The 23657-nt window shown below is 37.6% G+C and overlaps 1 protein-coding gene across 6 annotated transcripts in view; it reads right to left on the bottom strand.

The window, feature by feature from the left end:
• Positions 1-23657, bottom strand: part of C2H8orf34 (chromosome 2 C8orf34 homolog) — a 426915-nt gene that overhangs the window by 235424 nt on the left and 167834 nt on the right. For all 6 annotated transcript variants that reach the window (XM_051159058.1, XM_051159051.1, XM_051159035.1 and 3 more), the window contains one exon: positions 19684-19850. In XM_051159058.1, the coding sequence (XP_051015015.1) occupies positions 19684-19850 (167 nt within the window). The remainder of the gene's footprint in view (positions 1-19683; positions 19851-23657) is intronic.

Raw genomic sequence — 23657 nt, forward strand, 5'->3', positions numbered from 1 at the left:
TCCTGCTTATGGCATGGACGCCTGATTGGAAAGCTCTTAGCATTCAAATCCCTAAGTGCAAAACAGCATACGTGGGCTGGATGCTAAGTAGAAACCATAAGGGAAATTTTGCAATATTCCCAGAATTCCAAAGTCTCTCAACTCCTCTTTGGGAAGCTAAATGCTGATGTCACACATTTGTCTGGAGATTGTTGGATGGCAGGTAGCTCTTAAGGAAATGAAACACAATTTAATGGCCCTTGAAAGCAAGGTGGGGGTTTTCTACTTACCTGTAGGCTCTGGGTGCACATGCAGCAAGAAACAGCCAACCAATGAACCAAACAACCATCAAAACAAAACAAAACCAAGCAAAAAATAAAACAAAAACCATAGTAACAGCCTTGCCCTGACAAAACACGTATTTTTCTGGGATAAGCAGTCTTATTGCAGGTCTGATACACAGTAATTTGAATGGAGGGCCTTTTTGAAGTCATCTGCTAGTTATTTCTTTAAATATGGAAGTTTTTTTTTTGTTTGTTTGTTTTTTGTTTTGTCAAAATTTTGGGAATGAATCCTACAATCAGCTTTTATAAGGAATAAGGTAAGTAGATAATTTCATTCACAAGAAAATGATTCATGCACAGGGAATGTTAATATTTTTTCACTATAAAATTATATGCCTGAGAGGAAGTGCTGATGAAGAAAATCAAAATATAAGTAGGTAACACAGTAGTTAGAAAACGCAGAAGCTAACAAACTTTATTTTACAATTCAGGGGAAGACAGCACCTTCAGGAGTAAAATTCAGCCATTACATAGATCCAAGACTCCTTCTCCCACCATGAATTTATCAGTGCAGTGGAATTTAATAAAGCAAACACTTTCTCATTCATATTTACAGCTTTTGTCTAGGTAGAGATGACTTATAAGCACATTCAATAATAAATTTAACAACTTGGGTTTGAGAAAATTTATTATAACCATTCTTATGAGAAATAAAGACTGGATTCTCAACAACCAACAGTGGTACACTACTGTGTGTGCCGAGGTGTGTGCTGATGGAGCTGGAGGGTGGCTGGTGCAAGGAAGCTGGTGCTAGCTGTGACAGAGAAATCCAATTGACTTGCACATGCAATTTGGGGATGGAATGCATTCCACCTACAAATTACATTAGAAAACATGTTTAAGACGCCACAGAGTTTGTGGTTTTCTATGAAAAAAAAAATATATGTAAGATTTGAGAGACAAGGAGAACAGAAGCAGATGACCGACCATATCATCACCTGTGAAGCCTTGTGATCACAACCTGTTTGTGTGGTCCTCATCTTCAGTGAGCCTCAGAGATGCTGGATGCTCTTTCCCACTCCACCATGTGCTCCTGTGCAGGATCCCAGGGCTGCCAAAGCACACTGCACTGTGCTTCTTCCTTTGATTTACATGCTACACGCAATCTATACAACAAGATGCCAAACTTCCTTTCAAGTTCACTAAGTTTGCACTGTTAGTAAGTCCCAAAATGACAGTTGAGATTAATTATGAAATCATTTATCTTAAAACAATCAGTAGCTCTAGTATCTTTTTCTCATCATTACTTGCTTGTGTATAAAATCAAATGATAAGGACCCATGTACATTAGAAAATAAACAATAGCCAGATGTGGTGGCTCATAACTTTAATCTCCACACCCAGAAGGCAGAGACAAATGGACAACTGTGAGTTTGAGGCCATCCTGGTCTACATAGAAAGAGTATGGACAGCCAGGGCTATACAGAGACCTTGTCTCAAGACAGCAGCACTTTACTATTGAGGGGAGTATATGCTACTACAACTGGAGCGGAAGCCAGGCGTGGTGATGCACGCCTTTAATCCAAGCACTTAGGAGGCAGAGGCAGGCGGATCACTGTGAGTTCAAGGCCAGTCTGGTCTACAAAGCAGGTCCAGGACAGCCAAGGCTAACACAGTGAGACTCTGTCTCAAAAAATAAATAAATAAATAAAAAACAAAACAAGCAAACAAACAAAAAACCTGGAGTGGGATTCTGGCTAGCACAAGTGAAGTTGAAGGTGGGTGTGGTAGGGAAATTCAACTGACTTTTAGAGGTTACTTGCAGAAGGATGCAATTTCATAATAATAAATGTTTAAAGACTAGATTAAATGCTTTAGTAGACAAAAAAGAGGATATACATCAGCCAGAATGAAAGACTAAAAAATAGGAAGAAAATAGCAACATATGAAATTGAATACAAATTTAGCATGTGACTAGACATTAAAGTAAAGCTGTTAAAATTAAAACTATCAATGTACAATGTAACTACATATCAGACTTATAGGAAGAACCACATAATGGAATTGGATCTTTTAAATAAACCATAAACAAATAGACAAAGGTTTATTTAAAAAAATAAAAATAAACTGCTATCTTCACACAGAGTCAAAGTGGTAGGAAAACAGGAACTGTCATCTACTGAGGCATGAGGGCAAATTGGTTCAGTGACTCTAGAGACCCATGGCAACTTGAAACATATATAAGATATTTATGCTGTGTGAGTCAGCAAATTCACAGCTGTGTTTATTCTCTTTAAGAATGCATGTTATGGGGCTGGAGAGATTGAGCAGCAGATAAAAGCAGAGGACCAGGTTTTATTTCCAACACCCACATGGCAATTCACAATCTTCTAACTGCATTTCAAGAGGATTCAAAACCTTCTTCTGGCTTCCATGGGCACTGTGTGCACATGGTACATGTGCATACACAGTGGTAAAACACACACACACATTTACAAAAAAGAATATGGGTCTACAGGAATATCATTTGCAATTTAAATAGGTTTCTTTTTGAGACAGGGTTTCTCTTTGTGCAGTCATGGCTCTCCTGGAATTCACACTGTAGACCAAGCTAGCCATGAGCTCACAGAGCTCCACCTGCCTCTGCCTCCCAAGTGCTGGGATTAAAGGTGTGAGCCACCACCAGTTGTTTTAAAACATCTAGAATAATTTTGCACAACACAGGAAGGATATTAAAAGGCCCCAGCACCTGCATAGTGGAAACCATTAGCAATCCTAGATCTTTTGGCAAGTGAAGATGCCTTCACAAATTTACAGGCACTCTGGGCTGGATGGCATGGCTCCTGGTTGAGAAACATTCACATGTATCAAACTATGAAGATGGAGGTGGATAAATATAATTTATAATATTCGTTTTGTAGAATGCGGAGTGGCAGCCATTCTGAATGCATTAGATGTACATTCATATGTACAACACATACAATTCATTGTGAAGCAACTGCTGTAATGCTATGTACAATATGGTACTGTATGCATAGAACTTTAAAAAATGTGCATCAGTCTAAGTACATTCACTACCACCTGAAACAATGGAATAACAGAACAAAAACCAATTTGGTGCTGTCATTATTTCAAGAAGGGGGCCAGTGCAACAGGCCTGGAATTAGAGCAGTGAGAGACTTGCCTGCAGTTTTTATTAAAAATTACTTACAGAAAACTTAACAAGATCTTGACATTAGTAAATCTACCAATGAGTTCATTACATCTAGTTGACCATGTCTCTACAATCTTCCCTATTTGTGACCTATTTAATGATCACATTTTCCTTAGAAGTATATGAGAAGGGTATTAAGACACACAATTATAAATCACAGGGAAAGAGTCAGGCCAAGTGAAGAGTCTTGTCACAAATAGATTCCCTGAACTAAGGTTCCTAATTGCTGATGAGAAATGATCATCTTCCTGGAATCATGGTACTAACGGTAGTGCTATGTGAAGATGCCTGGGGGTTAGTACGGATCCAGGGGAGGAAACAATTGAAGGATATTTTTGGGAAATCAGGCAAATGAATTCAGAAGGAAGAAACAGAACCAAAGAAGCATTTTTAAATATTGTGTCTGTTAACAGAAAGGTATGTTAGGAAATCTAATGAATCTGACTTTAAACATGACACGAAGTTCTGAACATTTAAATAAAAAGAGACATTAAAATTCTAAGTATGAACAAGTAAAATGGAATGGATTGATGACGTAATAGAAATAAGAGTTTAAGTTTATATTCTTACTATGAAGAAGGCTAGAACTAGGGGTTAAACTTGAACTTTCTTAAGCCATGTTACAACTAAAGACTACAAATTAAACATACAGATTTCACACAGTAAAATGTATAAGGAAAAAATAGGGAGAAAATAAGCATTCATTAAATATTTCCAGAGTCCCATTAACCAAGTGATAACTGACAACACATCTTCAGTCTTTCAGTGTTCACAGTGGGCCTCTGAGTACTCTTCATATGTGTTGCAAATGAGGCAAAAGATTATCCCTGTACATGTGTGACTATGTGCATACATGGCATTGTACAAATGTGTTATGCATAGTGTATCTGATACATAGATGATTGCTGCATAGCTTGTATGCTTGTGCAATCTGTGCAACAAGAATCTGATAGTACTGTATATCAGCACTGTGCAATACTGCTCCCCTCCAATATTTAGCACCACGTGTCTGCCTGCATGCACAGCACTGCAGTATGCCTGGTACATAGACTGTACCTGGGAATGTATGTCTGTGTGTATGAACAGTTTCACAATGTATTTGCTACACAACATTTGGATCCTGTACCTACCAAGGGCTATTACCTTGTTCAAGTTACTAGATGTCTCTGAGCCTCAACAGCAATGGTGTGGTGTCACTTATAAAGGAGTACAGTAAAAATTAAACATTATGAATCATGTAAACATTAAGTATGGTGGCCACCCTTTATTAAACTATATAAAATACATAAAATTTCATATGTAAATGTTTTATATAAATGAAATTATAAAATCTCTTATGCATTAATTTATTACAATTTTTTGTTTTTTTAAGTGTCTCTGTATGCATAAGCATCTATTGCTCTGTGTGTGTGTGTGTCCACATGTGTGTGGGTCCCTGCAGATGCAGATTCTTTGGTGCTGGAATTATAGGCAGTTGTGATATGACAGACATGTGTGCTGGGAACCAAACTCAAGTCTTCCACAAGAACAGCAAACTCTCTGAAGCACCGAGCATCTCTATAGCCCCCGATGCACTAGCATTTACATCACAGGTGTGTACATATTTACTTGTATATTGTCTATTCTTCTGCTTTTTTTGTCCTGTGGAACACACACACACACACACACACACACAGAGAGAGAGAGAGAGAGAGAGAGAGAGAGAGAGAGAGAGAGAGAGAGAGAGAGAGAGAGAAGGTTTCTTTTTGTAGCCATGGCTGTCCTGGAATCACTTTGTAGACCAGAATGGATTCAAACACACAAAGATCTGCCTGCCTCTGCCTCTCACATACTGGGATTAAATGCGAGTGCCACCACCACCTAACAAAAACAGAATATTTAAAACTTAAAATGTGATGTGTTATCGTGTACGTAAATCTTTTTCTTGGCTTTTGATTACATGTAACTTTCTCCAGTTCCTTCAACTTTCCCATAGTTGAACCCAGAATAGTTTCTAAAGGTTGAAATGTCTCATCTTATTCACAGAATTTCTTTTGTCAGATCAAATCGACATGTTTATAGTTTTGTGTAAGAATATAAGCAAAAAGTCAGTCAGTCAAACAGAAAAGGTTCTGACACACACACACACACACATGTATATATATATATATATAAGCTAGCTCCACAAAGAAAAAATGTGAAAAACCTTCAAACATTAAAATGAGGAATGGGGTTAACAAGATGGCTCAGCCAGAATGAGGGCTTTCCAATAAGTCTGGGGCCTGAGTTTGATCCTCAGAATCCACAGGCAGAAGGAAAACACCTCCTCTGAAAGCTGTCCTCGGACCTTCACAGGTACTCTGAGGATCATGTGAACTTTCTGTTAAAATAGATGTAAAAAATAATTTGTAAATAATCTGGAATGAAAATGTGTTCTTACCACTAAACTTCTACCTCAGTAGAAGAATGGATAAAGAAACTGTGGTACATTTACACTATGGAATACTACTCAGCTATTAAAAACAGGGAATTTCTGAAATTTGTGGACAAATGGATTGAACTAGAAATGATCATAATGAGTGAGTTAACCCAGAAGCAGAAAGAGTCAAGTGGTATACACTCACTTATATCTGCACACTAGCCCAAGGAGCACGTCCCATGAAAATCTTCACTTACCAGGAAACTGGGACAGAGGGGAGGACATCCTATTGGGACTCTAGATGAGAGAAGCATGGGAAAATAGCAAAGTAGAAGGATCCATAGGGTCCTAGAAACCTATAAGAGGAACATTATGATAGGCAGATTTGGGCCCAGGGCTCTAGCCAAGGACAATACAGGCCGTAAACTTGAAACCCCTACCCAGATCTAGCCAATGGACAGGACATTCTTCACAATTGAGTGGAGAGTGGGGTATGACTGTCACACGAACTCTGGTGCTTCATATTTGACCACGTCCCCTGGATGAGGAGACCTGGTGGCACTCTGAGGAAGGATAGCAGGCTACCAAGAAGAGACTTGATACCCTATGAGCATATACAGGAGGAGGAAGTCCCCCTCAGTCACAGTCATAGGGGAGGGGAAAAAGGGGAAAATGAGAGGGAGGGAAGAATGAGAGGATACAAGGGATGGGATAACCATTGAGATGTAATAAGAATAAATTAATAAAATAAAATTAAAAAAAGAAAACTTTAAATGAGACAAAAAAAATCTGGAATGAAAATGTGTTCTTACCACTAACCTTCAAGAACTAAAAATCGTTTTAGAAAGAATGATCACATTGCAGTGGATTTATATAACTTTGAAAAAATGACACATTCATAATAAAATACACATCGTCAAAACTAACAAAAACCCAAGAGATTTACAAACAAATAAAGAGATTAAATTAGTAATTTAGTAGTCTGTGTATATCAAATGGCTTTCCCAAAGAATTCTTCCAAATATTAAATAATAAATATGAATGCTTCACACGCTCACAAAATTTAAAAAATGGAGAAAATATTTGCTATGAAACCAGTGTATGACCCAGATGCCAGGTGAAGACATTAAAAGAATATAAGTTTGATATCTTTTTAAATATAGACACAAACCTCAAAATATGAGCAAATGGATTTCAGCAATATGTACAGGATTTTGACTTGTCAAATAGGGATTTATACCAAAAAGGCAGGACTGACATAACACATAAATATTAATGCATATGCCACAGTAATAGCATAATGATTAAAAGCACATGCTTGTATCAGTATGTGCAGTGAACACCAAAACTTTAACATATTTCACAATATGAACATAACCTGGAGAGTAAATGATGAAGGAGAAGTGCAACGAGAGTAAATGCTCAGGGGAACAATGCTGGGGACTCACACCTTCCAAACTAAGATCTTATCACAGAGGAAAGAAGTCAAGTCGGTGCGGTACTGGCATGAGGAAGAATCCAAAGTCTGTGCATCTCAATGAACTCCTGACAGCCTAGCTGTTCTGAAGACATGGCGCTTCACATTAGGTCTTAGACCAATATGGACTTTGGACCTGTTGAATTTTCTTGTCCGATCGTTTACAACTTCTTCACCATAAAATTGTAATTAAACGGAGGGGGAAAATCTCTATAACAATGAGTAAAACCAAGATTCCAGAAATAAATTTGCATATTTAGGGTGAATTGATATTCAACAAAAATTCCACACAAATTCAAGGGAAAGAAAATATATCTTTTTGACAAATGGAGCTGGAACCGCTGAATCTCCATAGCAAGGAGAAAGAACCAAACAGCCGCTGCATACACAGTGAACTTGATACGGGGCAGACAGAATCTTATATAAGATAGGAGACTACCAATACAAATAAAGCTAAGAGTTTTATCTTTAGAAATCCTGTCCTATCTGAGGGTAGATGAGAGAACAGCACTCTTGCAGTTCAAAGCCAAGAAGCACAGGGTTGCTGAAGGAGGGAGCCCCAAGCACACAATTGTAAAACACTGTTATCATTCCATATCTTGGCACTGCCTTCTGAAGGCTTATTTAATATGGATCCTTTTATCTACTATAACATGCCTGGCTGTTTAAAACAATTATGAAACAACTGAAAGACAACAAAAGAAAAAAACATCAGCTTAAGGAGTATAAGGCTTCTGGTGTGGCAGGGAAGGTGGGTAACTGACTCTATTTTTTAAATCTGTGAATGTTACACTAAATACTTCAATAGATAACTTAGTCATTATTATAACCATGGCAGAAGTCCTAAGAATCAAGGAGGATTGCTGGCTATCATAAATATTGTAAGAGAAATGAAGATCAGTTCTGATAGTCCCATTGGAAACTGAGCATGGGAAACCTAAGGAAAGGATCATTAAACTGTAGGGTGTATCAATAAAAGCTTACAAAATAGAATAACATGGGGGAAAAGATTAGTATGCCAAAGAACTGCAGAACAACTCAAAAATCAGCTTGATGGTAATGTGAGTAGGAGGCCAATGAGGGAGGAAAAAAAAAAAAAAAAAAAAGAAAGAAGAAGGGAAAGAAGGAAGGGAGGGAGGGAGGAAGGAAAGAAGAAAGAAAGGAAAGAAGAAAAGAAGGTAGGGAAGGAAGAAGTAAGGGAGGGAGGGAGGGTGGGAGGAAGGAAGCAGAAATAATATTTGAAGTAATAATGTTTGAAAAGAGACTCCAAGATACTCTGAGAACACGAGACAGTATGAATGCCACACACATATATATATATATATATATGATAGAAAATAGAAATGAAGAATTATGTTTAGTTTTGTATCATAAAGCACTAGGTCTGCCAAGAACGTAGTATAATATAAATTAAAGGTGACTTGCCTCTAATGGAAAACTACAAGCTGTGCAGTAAATTCTAAGAAAAAAAGAAAAAGACTGACAATTTGACAAGAAAGGGCGTAAATTGAATCATATAAATGTTTAATTGAGAACAAGGGGCGGGGACAGGGGAGGTAGCTCATCGTTTAGTAGCACTTAATGCTCTTCCAGAGGACCTGGGTTCAATTCCTGGCACAGACATGAGGCCACAGGCATCTGTAACTCCAGTTCTATTGCCCTGATATGCTGTTCTAGAATCTATGAATACAAGGCATGAACATAGCACATACACATGATGCAAGCAAACCCTAATGCACAAAATAGATAATCTTTAACAGAAACTAAAAGCATGACAACAGGACTGTTGTAAACTCAGCACTTGGGTAGCTGAGACAGGGGGATTGACTGTTGGAGGGTAGCTTGGGCTACACTGTAAGTTTCGGGTCAGCTAGGGCTCTACAGTGTCTCAAAAGATTCCTTCCCCTGAAAAAACTCACAACAATTAAAAAAAAAACTCATAAAACTGAAAGCAAACAAACAGAAAACCTAAGAGCCGGAAGAAGAGTAGAAGACAATAAAAACAGAAAACAGAGACAATTCATATAAAGCAAACCGTAAATAGTAGCTACTATTATGACACCAATCAACCGTACTTTAAATCTCAGTGACCTAAATTACACCCAACTAAACACAAGCTGTCAAAATGATCATAATCAGGTTATGTTTCCTCTCTACAACTTCTTCTATGAATAAAAAGATGCATAATGATTAAAATACATGAACCCTGAACGACAGCCCATACCGACACCAATAACAAGAGAGCTATATTCCAGGCTGACCAAATGTCAGAGTAGCAGAAGTTATCCGGGATGGAAAAAGAGAATTAATAATGATGACGTGTTGTCATTTCAAAAAGATATAATCACCCTTAGTATTTATGTGCCCTACAAACCAGCGTTAAAATGTATGTTTCAGGAACACCAATACCCAGTTTGATTTTTGGCTTAATGATGGTTTATTCCACATAAGATTTAGTGATTTTTAGATTTACAGCATGCAACGAAACACACGATGTACGAATGATTTTGTGGGTTGAGTATATCTATGCATCAAAGTATAAAACATTTTCATCACCCTTGTACCAATCCTAAGGCAGTCCTTCACACTCTTCTAGTCCTATCTACTGACCATTATCTTCACCTGTCCATACATACACTATAATTAAATTAATTCAGGGTGTAATCATTGGTGTCTGCTTTCATTTGCTCAACAGTATTTGCGAATGTCTTGGGTCACTCACAGTTCTGGAGGATTCAGTGCCCGAAGTCATAGTTGTAAAGGGAGTCAGCATCCAGTTGGCACACATTCACCGTGTCCTCACATACCCTACCCTGCACGTGGTCACAGAGACTGAGGGAGATTCGTCTCATAACAAATGCCATTCCTATCTAATGAGCAAACACCACTTAGGAGTGCATTTAAAGTTGATTATTTTGTAAGAGTCATAGCTCAGGGTGCAGTCACACTGGTCTAGGCTGTCAATAGCATAGAGGTTTCTGGGGGAGAGAATCAGTTGATGGCAATGGAGGTCATCTATGTTCTTAGATGCATTGGTGCTTTACTTCCACTTCTACTTGCTGAGTAGTATTCTACTGCACGGATATACCGCAGTTGTTCATAGGATCATCAGTGTCATACTGTCCTAAGTGTTGGGGTGTATCTTGACACTGCATATTATAATTACTCCCATAGTCTATTTTTCATTATTTTGTCCACTAGAGATCATTATTTTATATAACTTTCTATATTCTTTTATTTCCTTCTTCCTAATTTGGATTTTCTTCTCTTCCCCCTCCCTTCTCTTTTTATATCTATATCTTTTGTTTTTAAATTTATGTTCCTGGACATCTCTCTATGTCTGTCTTTCTCTCTGTCTCTGTCTCTGTCTCTGTCTCTGTCTCTGTCTCTGTCTCTCTCTCTCTCTCTCTCTCTCTCTCTCTCTCTCTCTCTCTCTCTCTCTCTCTCTCTTCCCCCGCCCTCTATTAAAAACTTTTGTGTCAGAGAGTAACTCCTCTCCCATTTTCAATTTCTCTTATCAAAACAGAAATGAAGTAGCTCAGAGTTTCTCTGGTCCTCTTTAACAAAATTTTTTTTTTAGTTAGTTAATTTATTCAGATCACAACTCAATTGTTATCCCATCACTTGTATCCTCCCATTCCTCCTCCCTCCCACTTTCACCCTATTCTCCTCCCCTAGGTCTATGACCTTGGGGGCCTCCTCCCCCACTATATGGCCATAGGCTATCAAGTGACATCTTGGTATCCTGCTTATTCTTTCTTTGAGTGCCATCAGGCCTCCCCATCAAGGGGAGGTGGTCAAATATTTCTGGTCCTCTTATGTTATACAAATAGATACATAGTCTCTATCTTAAACTACAAATCATGCCTTTAACTCAGTTACTAAGGTGGAGGAGCCAGATGGTATCACAGTATTATTAAGGGTTTTTGAGAAGTTTCAGGTCATAAATGTCAAAAAAAATCCACAAAGGGGAGATAAGGCTCCCTTCCTTCCTCTTTCCCCCACTCTCTTTCTCTTCCTTCTCCTCCACTCCCCCCGCCCCCACCTCTTCACAGGCTTACATATATTAGAAGGTACTGATTCCATACTGGAAAGGGGTACAGCTGAGCACGTTTTAGAAATGGAAACAAATGAATTCTCTAAGCCAGTCTTTTAAAGCCAAGGCTCCTATTCCCATAGCAAAGTGAGACTCACAGGGCCTGGGGTCTGTGGCTTTAAGCCCAGATGCCAACTTTCCACCTACAGAACTGCACTGACCATGACTGAAATCCTGGAAGCATCTGGCAACAAGCTCCAATACGTCTGAAAGAAAATCACGCCAATGTTTTCAGCTTTTGATACTTTGAGAAACAGCAGAAATATTAATGTTGCTGTGATGAACTGTTCGGTCACACTATCAGGAAATTGTGAGCATGGCTGTGTTCCTTATAACATGAGCACTGGGTTAAATTGCCATGATTTGCTTTAAAGCACTGGGCAAAATTAGCTTCATGTGTTAAAAATTTCCGAAAGTTGTCAGCACCCATTTTAAAAAAAAAAGGAGCCAAAAGACCAATATCAGGATGACAGAGCTAGTAGAAATATTTCATAAATACATGGAGCAAACCTAGGTGTTCCTGTGGCGTCGTATCTTTTTTCTTTTCTTTTCTTTTCTTTTTTTATGTGAACTCAATTTCACACATTAAAAGGAAAGAAGAAAAGAATTTACTTAAGAATTACACGAATTTTCTAGCCTGCCTGTTGGTCGAGAACTTTAGCATGAATTATTTTATTTAATCTTTACAAAGCCCTATAGAGTGTGCATTTTTATTAATCCATTTTCTAGCACCATCTCCACAGCATGTTCCTGGCCTCGGATGCTGCTGGAACCGTGAGGAGGTGTCCAATAGGCTGCCCGTGCACAGATTCCCTTCCTGCTACTGTACACTGTACCGTTCCAGAAAAGTTTGCTTCCTAAGCTTAATGGCAATTTTGCTTTATCCAACTAATGCCACACTAAGTTCATATTTTGAACCACACATTCAGTAAATGCCAGTGATTAAGATGGCCCACTAAACCCTCTCTCCTGATGATGCTTGAAAAAGCAGGTTTTAAAGAAATTAAAAATTTTAAGTAACATCTAAGAAGACTCTATTCTAAACTTAACAAACCCATCCACATTGAAAAAGCACTCAGCTATGTTCTTTGCAGGAAGGAGCTAAGTCAAAAAATATAATAGAAATGATTAATCTTTATAATCTGCATTAGAACATTGTTATCTCATCCACCATACTTCTTAGTGATCTTTAAAAACTTTACACTAATAACTAATGTAATTAAATTTATTGTTAAAGATATTTGTCTTTCTGAATTCCAGAGCATAAAAATGGCATGTGAGCAAGTAATATTTTCATTCTAAAAGCAATTTACCATAAACCACTAAAAATAATTGGGATTCCCAAAAATATACATATAGCATAGTTGTTAACGGTTTTTGAAGAAAGTTTTATTTTATAAGAACAACTGTTTGGGGGAAATACTTGGCAGTTTTGCGAGCATTCTTTTTAACATTCTATTTCACTTACGGGTTCTATTTGAAAACACGTAAAAGTGGCTAGGTACATTATGATATAGAAATATCTAAACAGATTCCTTAAGCTTTAAAGCCATATTTAAAGAAAGCAGAAGAATTGCAACATCTTTAATTAGCTATTAATTTTGACATTAAGTCGCAAACAATTGCTTAAATTAATTACAATTCATTTGTATCAACCAACAAAAATAGAACAAAGTTGTGATTCACTGTGACTTTCAAGTGAGTCTCATATAAAGCAAAAGGTTCTCATTTAAATTACATGAAAATAGTTACAACAGCTAAACAAATCATCCTAAAACATCGCATCATCTTGTATGCAGTATTTAAAAAGGACAAGTTTATTGCTAAAGTAACAAAAGTCTAATAATACCTAACACTACAATGCATTTTGGTTGATTTTTATCATTCAGTGAGTTAATACCGAACCAAAATTGTTTAAATATTTTCATTTTTTCAACATAATATGAAAGCACTATTAACTCCTGTATATTTTGAAAAGTTCAGTATTTGATCTGTTCAGGAACATGAATTACAGCTCTAGGTTTCTAAGTTTGCCCCCGGGTTCCCTTCTATTCTTTCCAAGGTTGTGTCTGTTAGTGGGGACCTCTGTGTATGTGCAAAGCCATTTTCTTTTCCTCCTATAAATTGTACATTTATAGGAAAAGCATAAAAGCAATCTAGTAATCTCCTGATTCTAAATGAGTCACAGAAGCCATGATCCCTACCTAAATCTCCACACTGCAAGTGAAAGACGTGCTGCAGGCGGGCAGGAGACAGGCTTGTGTGCCACCACCCTCGGAATCTCAGTGCCTTCCTCTCCGAGTTTTTGTTGTGCTATGAGAAACAGCAGTTCTTACTGTGGGTAGAGTTTGCCCCACAGTTAAAGAAAGCATGCATTTCCTTCTGCCTCCAATTACATAAAACAGACACAGGTTAGAGAGCATAACTGTCTGGGAAAGGGTTTTATATATAAATCCATGTCTTTTTTTCAGTTTCTCTGTTAGCTATGATGGGAAAGGCCCATGTCACTTTCTGAGAATATCTCATCACCCCATGCCATGCCTGTGGAGAAGGGAGGGCCCATGGTACAACTAGCATCTTACAATTAACTGCTTGCAGCTCAGAAATTAGCAAAAGATTAAAAAAATCAATACTCAAGCAGCAAAAATGGGACACGCTAGCGAGAGGTAGCATGGCGGGAGGCGTTGGGCCTTAGAACTGAAGCACAGGTCACCTGCGTCACATCAGCATAGGTATGAAAAACACATTAAACACTGCCATTGAATGGTGTCAAACAATTCATATGCTAGCCTACGTAACCAATACATGTTAAGCAAATATATAGACAGAGATAACTGGAAACAGTTCTCTGCTCAATAAAAGAATTTTCACCTGACATACAATTGACATTGAACAATTTTTCTGTGTTTAGAATTTGTTTGCAAACTATTAGCTCGATTCTACTGGATCAATGTGTTTTCTATTGAAATTGTTTTTTTTTTTTTTTTTTTTTTTTTTTTTTGCGAGCAGAAAGTGAGGCATTTCTCAGCACGTGCCACACAAGTCATATCAGAAGGTATATATGTCCTTGGTGGAATTTTGTATTATATTTATTTGAGGAGCAATTTCCCCTCACAAATATTCATTACTATTAGCCAGAATTCTGGTATCGTTGAAAAGAAACAAAAGTAAGGAATGAAAAGAATGAAGCAGGAGTAGAAAGAATTTCAAACACAAAACAAATTACATGAGTGTGGGTGACTCAGAACCCTCTGTCTCATCATCTCCGACCATGGAGATTGATAATGGAACATCCTCATTTACTGCACAAAACTTTTCTGTCAAGGTTTTTTATGAGTTGGACAGACTCCCTGTGATGGAATGTACTTAAGTAATGGGAAAGGCATCCTTACTGGGCAAATACTGCTTCAGGGACTGGATTCAAACCCAGTCAACCAATTATTGGATGTGGGGAATGCTGCACTCTTGTTTAAAGGTGAGCCCTTGGTGATCACAGGCAAGCCAAACCTGGGCCATCAGGACCCGTAATCCAGGCTTTTGTGCATATTTGTTCAAATCTGAAGTCGTAACGAACGTGCAAACCCACCCTGTGAATCATAAGATACACATTTAACAAGTAAACCTGGTAAAACTGAGTGAATGGCTTGAGAGATGGAGCATGGCCATTTGCTTTCCTGCAATACTCTTATCTCTAAGATAAAATAACTTTCTAAAATTAAACATAAGCTGTAACATTCCTTGTGCTGTGTGCTGACATTCTCACCCAGCAGTTTGCCATAGGAAGGCACGTTGCGAAAAGTTATTTTCTAAAATGGCATTCTAACTGGAAGAGGCAATCTTGGTACTGAAGTCCTTGGAGCACATAGTGACTGTGTCTGTGTGGCATTCATGTAGGCAATGATAACGTGGGAGCCAGCTAAGTTCCAACTCAGAAGCATGGGTGCCAACACAGGAGCGGGTGTTCTACAGAGTTCAGGTCACAGCGGAGATGTTTTAGCATGTGACAGATATGATATTGGGGGTCTTAGGTTTTCAATTGCACTGACTGATCTAGAGAACTTGTAAAACTCGATCTGCAGCTTGTCTATACAGTTTGTGTAACTGTGATAATTAATTGTACAATAATTTATGGAATTCATTAGAATATTTTATGTGTGAAGATAAAACTATTCGGATCAAGGCAACTTTTTCAATACCTCATATTAACTTTCTGAGTATAATAATTATTAGATCTTAAAATGTTCCCTACCTTGCATATTTTATCTATAATGGCCACTTATTTAGATTAACTTGCTTTTGCACTATACTGAATGAATTAATACTTTAAGCAATCTTACAGGTAATATTGAAACACCCAGCGATTTAATGTTTGAAAGTTCCTAGAAATTTTATAAAGTATCATTTTTATGAAGACTCTTCAGTTTATTTTAAAGTGATGATCAGTTCTAAAGAAACAAAACTCAAGAGGTTGATGGTCCCTTCTGCTTCTCATTGGTTTTCAGACATTGTCAGTAAAATATGAAAAATGTTTGGAGCCTCTTTTTTTTAATTCTCAAATCACAGTCACAGCACCCATCACTCATCAGATGTGATGCTCCATCTTACTTACTTGTAAATATAGGAAATTTCTGCTGGAAAAAAATTCCAAATTAATCAAACACATGACAGTGAATAAACACCTTCCAAAGTGCTCATCACAATGCTGAAGAATTGGCTGAAAGAGCATCTTACCTTAATGAGTCCCACTAGTAAATTTTCTCTATTTTACTAATAATGAGTTCATTTATTTGCTAAGATATTGGAGCCCTAGAAACTGCATTTGGCAAGAAATGACACTATAATTATACTAGTTATCAATTATTCATCATAAGACAAGTTAATACATTTTCGACAATCTTATATGTTTGGGGCAATGTAGAGTTAGCTTTAAATCTGTTTATATAATTCTCAGCTAAGGTTAAAAATATAACTAAGTGTGATTAATGGCGTTAGCACCTCAGGAATATGATTTTTAGATAGTCTCTCATCACTAAAAATGAGAAGGACTAAAATATTTTTTACAATAGCTTAAACTCAAGTGCATAAGAAAGTAGTTGTGCCTTTTAAGTCTAGTGTTTTTGATAAGTATGAATCAGTATAAATGATGTAGAAAGCAGTCAAACAAACATTACTGTTATAACATGGTGATGAAAATATGCAACGTAAGGAAAATGGGGTGATGTTTACACAATTAAATACCCTTAAACCGTTCCCCCAGTTCCTTGTGAACATAAAGGAAGAAAACTTATGGAGGCTTTTTGGGAAACTCGTCTTGTCTCATACCATTTAAAAAAAACTCTTGATGTCGGTACACATTTAGGAAATGTGATCCTTTTCTGTAACTATTCTCTGTTTACTCTGATTATTACATGCCAATATAGATGAGAATAAATAATATTTGAGAATAATTCTCAAAATATTTGAGAATGCCTTACATTTATGGTTGAGACCGGCATCATCTGACGTGAACTGGAAGATGTTACTATTCTTCATTTTATATATCTAGAGACAATTTCAGAGGTACTTAATATTGGTGTACTTATAAAGTCCCAAGTTCTGAGAGTTTATTCTTTGATAGCTGATATTAATTTCATAAGGAATCATTTCTATACTACATATTTACAAGTAGGATTTAAAGTAATCTTATAGAAATTAATATAAAAATTGTTTCTAAAGTATATTTTCGCATGCCTAATAGATTTACTAAATAAATCCACAGACATACAATTAAACAACCATGAGTATAATCAGCACATGTTAACAATACTACATTTCAATAAAGACAACAAGAAGAATTAATTTTATTTGTATCTACTATTTTCACTAAAAGATTCCCTTCCCGAGTCAATAAATTTTATTGATGGGTAACTCATTTTTATAGTAATATTGGCTAAAATCATATATTCTACTTATTACTTCATATTTACAAATTACTTCCCATGCATGATACATTTTCAGTTAACTTTATCATGGCATAGACAGTGAAAAATTAAACCCTTAAAAACACATTGCAGCAATCTCATTCTACAACACACTGTAGACCCCAAAAGATATTTTAAACACCAATATCTGTCACATCTTAACAATAATTCTGTGCACTATATTTTGATTTCACATATAATCTCAAGGTGTTAACATTTGTGTGTTCTTCAGAAAGGTGCAATTGCATATTTTTCTGCAATCATTTCCCAAACCATGGAGAATGCATATGGAGTCATTTGGGGCTTGTGCTGTGTGCTTGAACACCAATGCTATCATGAGGAATGCTCCTCAAGTAGCAAGCAGCCTCATGCTCAGCCACCTCAACTGAGATACTTGAGATCATAGGAAGGAAAAGTTTCCACTATTCTTTGCATTAGGCCTGGTCAGAACGCTGGCTAAATATCTAAACTGAGAAGAAGAATTGATGACGCCAGTTGTTAGTGGCTTGGCAGGAGGCAGACTCTCTGATCCCACCCTCTGGTCTTCAGCTTAGAAAGCTAGAAACTTCTGGACAGAGAAGGTGGGGTCTAGAGACAGTCATCATGAAGTGGACATGTGACTCTCCTTAGAGTCCCTTGATCATCCCTTTCACTGTCACTGACCAGCTGGGGAGCAATTTATAGGCACAGTTATAAGGGACCATATATCTGTGAAAACAAGCCCGCCCCCAGGAGTCTGGATACTCCGCTTTCCAAGCTTACAACCTTCATTCTGCAGGACTAAGCAGAGGACCCATCTTCTCGAAACAAGCATGCTGGGACCTCTGTCCCTACTTCCACACTAGGAGTCACAACTGTGATCGCATAGGTAAAGAACATAGTGGCTGTGACGAGTTTACATTTTTAACCTAACTGCAAAGTCCCTGCAAAGAGAAATGATGTCATCTCACTGCCTTGGGCCAAAATCATTTGTAGTGAATGAAGGACAGATAAAAGCGCCATGGCAACATCTAGAAGTGCTGCCACCTTATTGATTTGGAAGTAGGGAAACAAGGCTTAATTGATTAAAAGAAAATAAGGACCAATAACATCTAATGAAGAGTGTCATGATACAGGCTCCTGAGTTCTAGACCATTAGGAAGATCTTCAGCCTTGCAGTGGACTGAATAAGCTGTTTGCAGCTGCAGCTGGAAACATGTAATTTATTATAGAAAGTAATTTACTTTCTAGACTAAAAAAATGGTCTAGAATTTTAAATAAAGTATTTTTCCTGTGCATCCATACTCTGTATGTAACTATAGTATTTATTCTCTTTTCAGTTTAAATATAATGAAATGTTGTCATAAAAGCATAAACAAATTGTTTTAAGTCTCTACAATAGAATATCTGGTATGACTCAATTAAAAACACACCATTTTATATGTTGATTACTTGCAAAGAAAACTTCCTGTTCTCTTGCAAAAATGATTTTCCAGCCATGCATTGTGGTGCACATCTGTAATCCCACCACTGGAGAGGCAGAGGCAGGTGAACCTTGGAGTTCAAGGCCAGCCTGGTCTACAGAGTGAGTGTTCTAGGACAGCCAGGACTATGCAGAGAAACTCTGTCCTGCAAAAAGAGTTTTTCCAAAGTATGTTTCAATTAACAACTTATATGGAGACATTTCTATTGGGACGGGATCCCATACTTTAACCACTAAAAATGAAAATAAATAACAGAATAAATAAAAATAAAGAGAGCTATAAATATAGAAACTGTACCCACACCATTAATGAGTTTGTGTGAAGCTAATGAGTCTCCTTAGACTTTGAAATCTCTTTAAAGCTTCTTATCACTGATGGAAGTCATCAAATATTAATTTACTGTCATCATCTTTCATCTCTGTGACATTTTTTCTAAAGCAATCTTATAATCACAGGGACTTCTTAGGAAGAGGGTTATTTTATAGACAATAGATATAATCAAGAAAATGAAACAGACAGACTTTCATTTTTTTCACAATTGCACATAGAATAGAGCTTGATAAAGCCAGAGTATAGAGTCCTGCATACACAAAGCACACAGTACAGTCTAGAGAATAGTTCACATGCGTCCATGGGTTCAGCTTAGTTCTTACATGCAACTTTATAAAGTTCTAATGAAAAGAAAGTGTAGCTTAAAGGGTTCCCTTTGCCTTAGACAAAACTATTCAAAATGTTTAAAGCCCCTTAACTCCTGCACACTTTTACAATGTCAGAAAAGACAAGAAAGAGAAATTATTAATTTTTAAAATTACCCAGCAACTCCATTGCATCGTCTTCATTGTCAATGTCTTCTTCTATTACAGATGGTGTGGGGCTATGAACGGACTCGAAGGAATCCTGGGAAAGCATTGCAGCCAGAAGTTTCTTATGCTGCTGCTGCTGCTGTTTTAATCCTTTAGTCTTGGGCTCCATCTTTAAGCTGAAGAAATATAGGTATGCTAGTTAGTTGTGCTCAGTAATGAAAATCTAATAAACTAACACATTTCCATTCCACTACTGTGCCCCACAAAGGTTTTGCACATTACTTGCTTTCCCCAAGGGCATGGGAAACAGTGTGTTTATGAAGCATCCTTTGATACTCAGTGTTTGCACAGTGTTGGGCTGCCAGCTCCTAACCTCTGAAGTGCCTCTGTTGCTCTTGCATGACTCATACACATAATAGCTTCTCTGATCTAGTAAGAGCTAGAAAGTCTAAATTATTTCCTGATGTCTACAAGTGTGTGTCAGGCGAAACACAAGTGTCAGAGTATTGGTGACATTTTATTTATTTTATTTAATTCATAAGAATCAAAACTAATGATGATAATCCACTACATACACTCATGTTTTGTGTTTCTTCCTCCCTTCTACCAAATGTTCCAAGATTTCCTCTTATCAGTTCTTTTCTGTGTGAAGAATTTCATTTCATTCATCCTAAACTTGGGAGAACTTCTTGCAGAAACAGTTTCACTAGGCACAAAATTTATGGTCATTTACTTGCCGTGCTTCCTCTACTCTCATATTTTTAGATGAAAAAAATCCATTGTCATTCTAATGATTGTTCGCACACAGGTGGTTTGATATTTATCTCTGCCTGCTTTTCAGAGTTCTTCATTGGGGGCAGAAGAGATGGCTGAGCAGTTAAGAACAGTTCCTGCTCTTGCAGGGGGCAGGTTTCAGTTCCCAGCATCTACCTGGCAGCCCACAACCATCTGCAACTCCAGCTCCCTGGGACCCAACACCTTCTTCTGGCCTCTATGGGCACCAGGAACACACAAGGTGCACAGATATATATGAAGGAAAACACCCATATACATAAAATGAAATAAGAATAAAAAAATTCTTTCTCTGATGTTGGTTTCTAGAAGTCTCTTTAATTAAAGATAGGCCATTGTGTAAAAGCCTTGCTTTTCTCAGTTTCTAGTTTCTCACTCATTCTGGTTCTTTTCCAACCCACCCACTTTTCCCTTTCTCTTGGAACTGAACACAAATCTCAGACCTTTTCTAACTTACCCATATGTCACTGAAGCTGTATCATATATTATTTGTATGTGTGTGCATGAGTGCACATCTGTGCACACATGCACGCAGGTGCCCACAAAAGCCAGCAGAGGTCACTGGTTCCCCTGAAACATTAGGCACAGGTGGATTGTGACCAGCCTGATGTGGCAACTGAGCCCAGGTTCCCTACAAGACCAGCAAATATTCTTAATTTCTGGGCAATATCTCCAGACTTTGTATCTTATATTTTCAGTCTATTTCCTTTGGTTGTTCACAACAGGCCAATTCAAAAGACCTGCTACCACAGCCTGCAATTCTGTCTTCTGTCATTTTTGCTCTACTATTAAGCTTACACTATTTTTATTTCTGTAAATTCGTTTGTCAGTGCTATAATTCTCATGCTGGTCCTATAATTTATGTTTATTCTTATTATGTTACATATTACCAAGGGATTTGTAATTACTTAAGAAAGCATTTTTTATGATGACTGCTTTCATTCTTAGCCAGATAATTTTATCATCTGTGTTACCTCAAGGAGACATTGGTTGACTTTCAGCACTCAGGCTGTGGTTGCTCTGGTTCTGGGCATTACTGGTATTTTATAAAATTGTGCTCTGTACAATTTGGCTATTACTTTAGGACTCTGTGTGCCCTATGTGATGCACAGTTACTGAACTAGTTTAAAGTCTGATAACAATTTAATTGTCAGAGCCCTTGCTCTACTTTTATTTCCTTATTTTATATAGTGTTGCTGTAGCTACCACTGGTCCTTCCTTGTGTCTGATAAGGGACATACTCAGGTTGTTAAACCACTGCCTCTATGTAGATGAACAAACTGTCATACTGTCAGGACACAAAGGCTTTCTTGTGCCCAAGCTATGTGTCAGAGATCCTTCTCAGGGATGTCTGAAATACCATCATCCCACATGCAAGCAGATGATTAAGGGCTAGGAGAAGGATTGTGTAATGAACAAGAGAAGTGGGTAATTGTGCTAGGCTAGAAGGCTAAGGATTTATCTCTTTGCCTCAGGTAGCTCACCCCTTGCCACAGAAGAAGGCAGAGGACCTGGGCACAGAAAAAACAGAAGCCAAGAAATGCCATTTGTTTTTCAATGAAATAAGGCACAGCTTCATCAGTACAGAATAAGATGGAGAGTTGGGTACTTAGGGAAAGAAGAAAAGGCATAGTGCTCTAAGTAATTAGAAGAGATGTGTGAACAGAGCAGGTGTAAGTGGTGGTTTCATTGGCAGGACCATTGTGTTTGGGTTTTGAGCACTGATGGTGTAGAGACACTGGACAGTGTGGAAAGTGTTCTCCAACCTCTGCTGGTCCCATCTCAGAGCAGAGTTTTATCAAGAAAGAAAAAGAGGAAAGGGGAGCTGAGTCTATACGCAGAGGATTCTCCTTATTGATGGGCTGGGAGAGAAGACAGATGAAGAATGAGGAACAAGGTGAATGACAATCAATCAGTGCACCGTGGGCTCCAGTTCCAGGTGAGTATCAGAGAGAACGCAAGAGAAGGACAGGAGATGATGAGGAGTGAAGCACCTGAAGCAATATTACAGATTCCAGATAATAATGACAAGATCAAGAAGTTATAGAGGAGATAAGTGGTTGAAAGAGTAGAAGCCAAAAATATTGAGAAAGAAAAAGAGAGACTATGTCTGGAGCAGAATTAATTATCATCCCATTTTACCAAGACAGAAAAACAATGTGTTCAGGGGAAGAATGGCATGAGAGTTGGCTAATTATTGCTCTGAGAAGATACTGGGTAGATGTAAAGACTGTGAAGAGTGTGATTTGTATTATTCCTACATTATGTCTGAAGACAGATGTACTATAGAAAAGGAACTGTTTTAGGGAGAGGGCAGTGGGCAAGGCATATAAGCACAGGCCATGCCTCCTTTTCTCCAGCACCATAGCCTGAGAATGGAAGAGGCGCAAAGAACACCATGCTGCAGGCAGCCTGAAAGTGCAAAGTGGTAGGTAGGAAGAGATGGGTGTTCCTCTCTCTAAGAACACTGGATGCTCCATACCCCATCATCTGAGTCTCTTCAAGATTTGAAGCTATCAGCCTTAAAGTTTGTGGGATTTCTAGATGTCTTTTCCAAAGAATGGGAAGTTATCTTCTCCAAATATCCTTAATTGTGAATTTTGGTGTTACCTCTACTGTGTCCACAAAATCCCAAACCACACCATCTTTGTTTTTGAGGTTAGTGCATGAAAGAGTTACTCCTGCTTCATTCCATTCCCTTACTCTTTATCCTGATTAGCTTGGCACAGCACCACACAGTATGACTTTAGTGTGTGCCTCTCACTTGTCTATTCAGCTGCCAACTGTCTTTCTAGGGAGGGCAACAGTTCCAGGTTTGTGTGATGAACATCAGTCAATCTGAATTTCAATGAAATGAAACCTTAACAGGAAAAGAACTGAGCTTTAATTTAAAGTTTATTTATAAGTTGTAAGATTCCTATTAATTTTATGAAACATTTACATTCTGATAACAATTCTCATTCTAAAAAGCCAGCTTCCTGGATCTACAATATTGATGGATTCTATTCTTGTTTTAATTAGATGGTTGAGCTTTAAAAGAACTGATTATGTTTTCAAGGCTTGATGAGCCTATTTACTAATTCCACATTAAGATCTATCAAGTCATTTTATGAAATTTGTTATACAACTATTGCAAAGTCTAATTAAGATGGCTTGAAATAAGATTACATAGGCTTATTAAACTCGATTTT

Source organism: Acomys russatus, chromosome 2 (genome assembly GCF_903995435.1).
Source record: "Acomys russatus chromosome 2, mAcoRus1.1, whole genome shotgun sequence".
Lineage (NCBI taxonomy): Eukaryota > Metazoa > Chordata > Mammalia > Rodentia > Muridae > Acomys > Acomys russatus.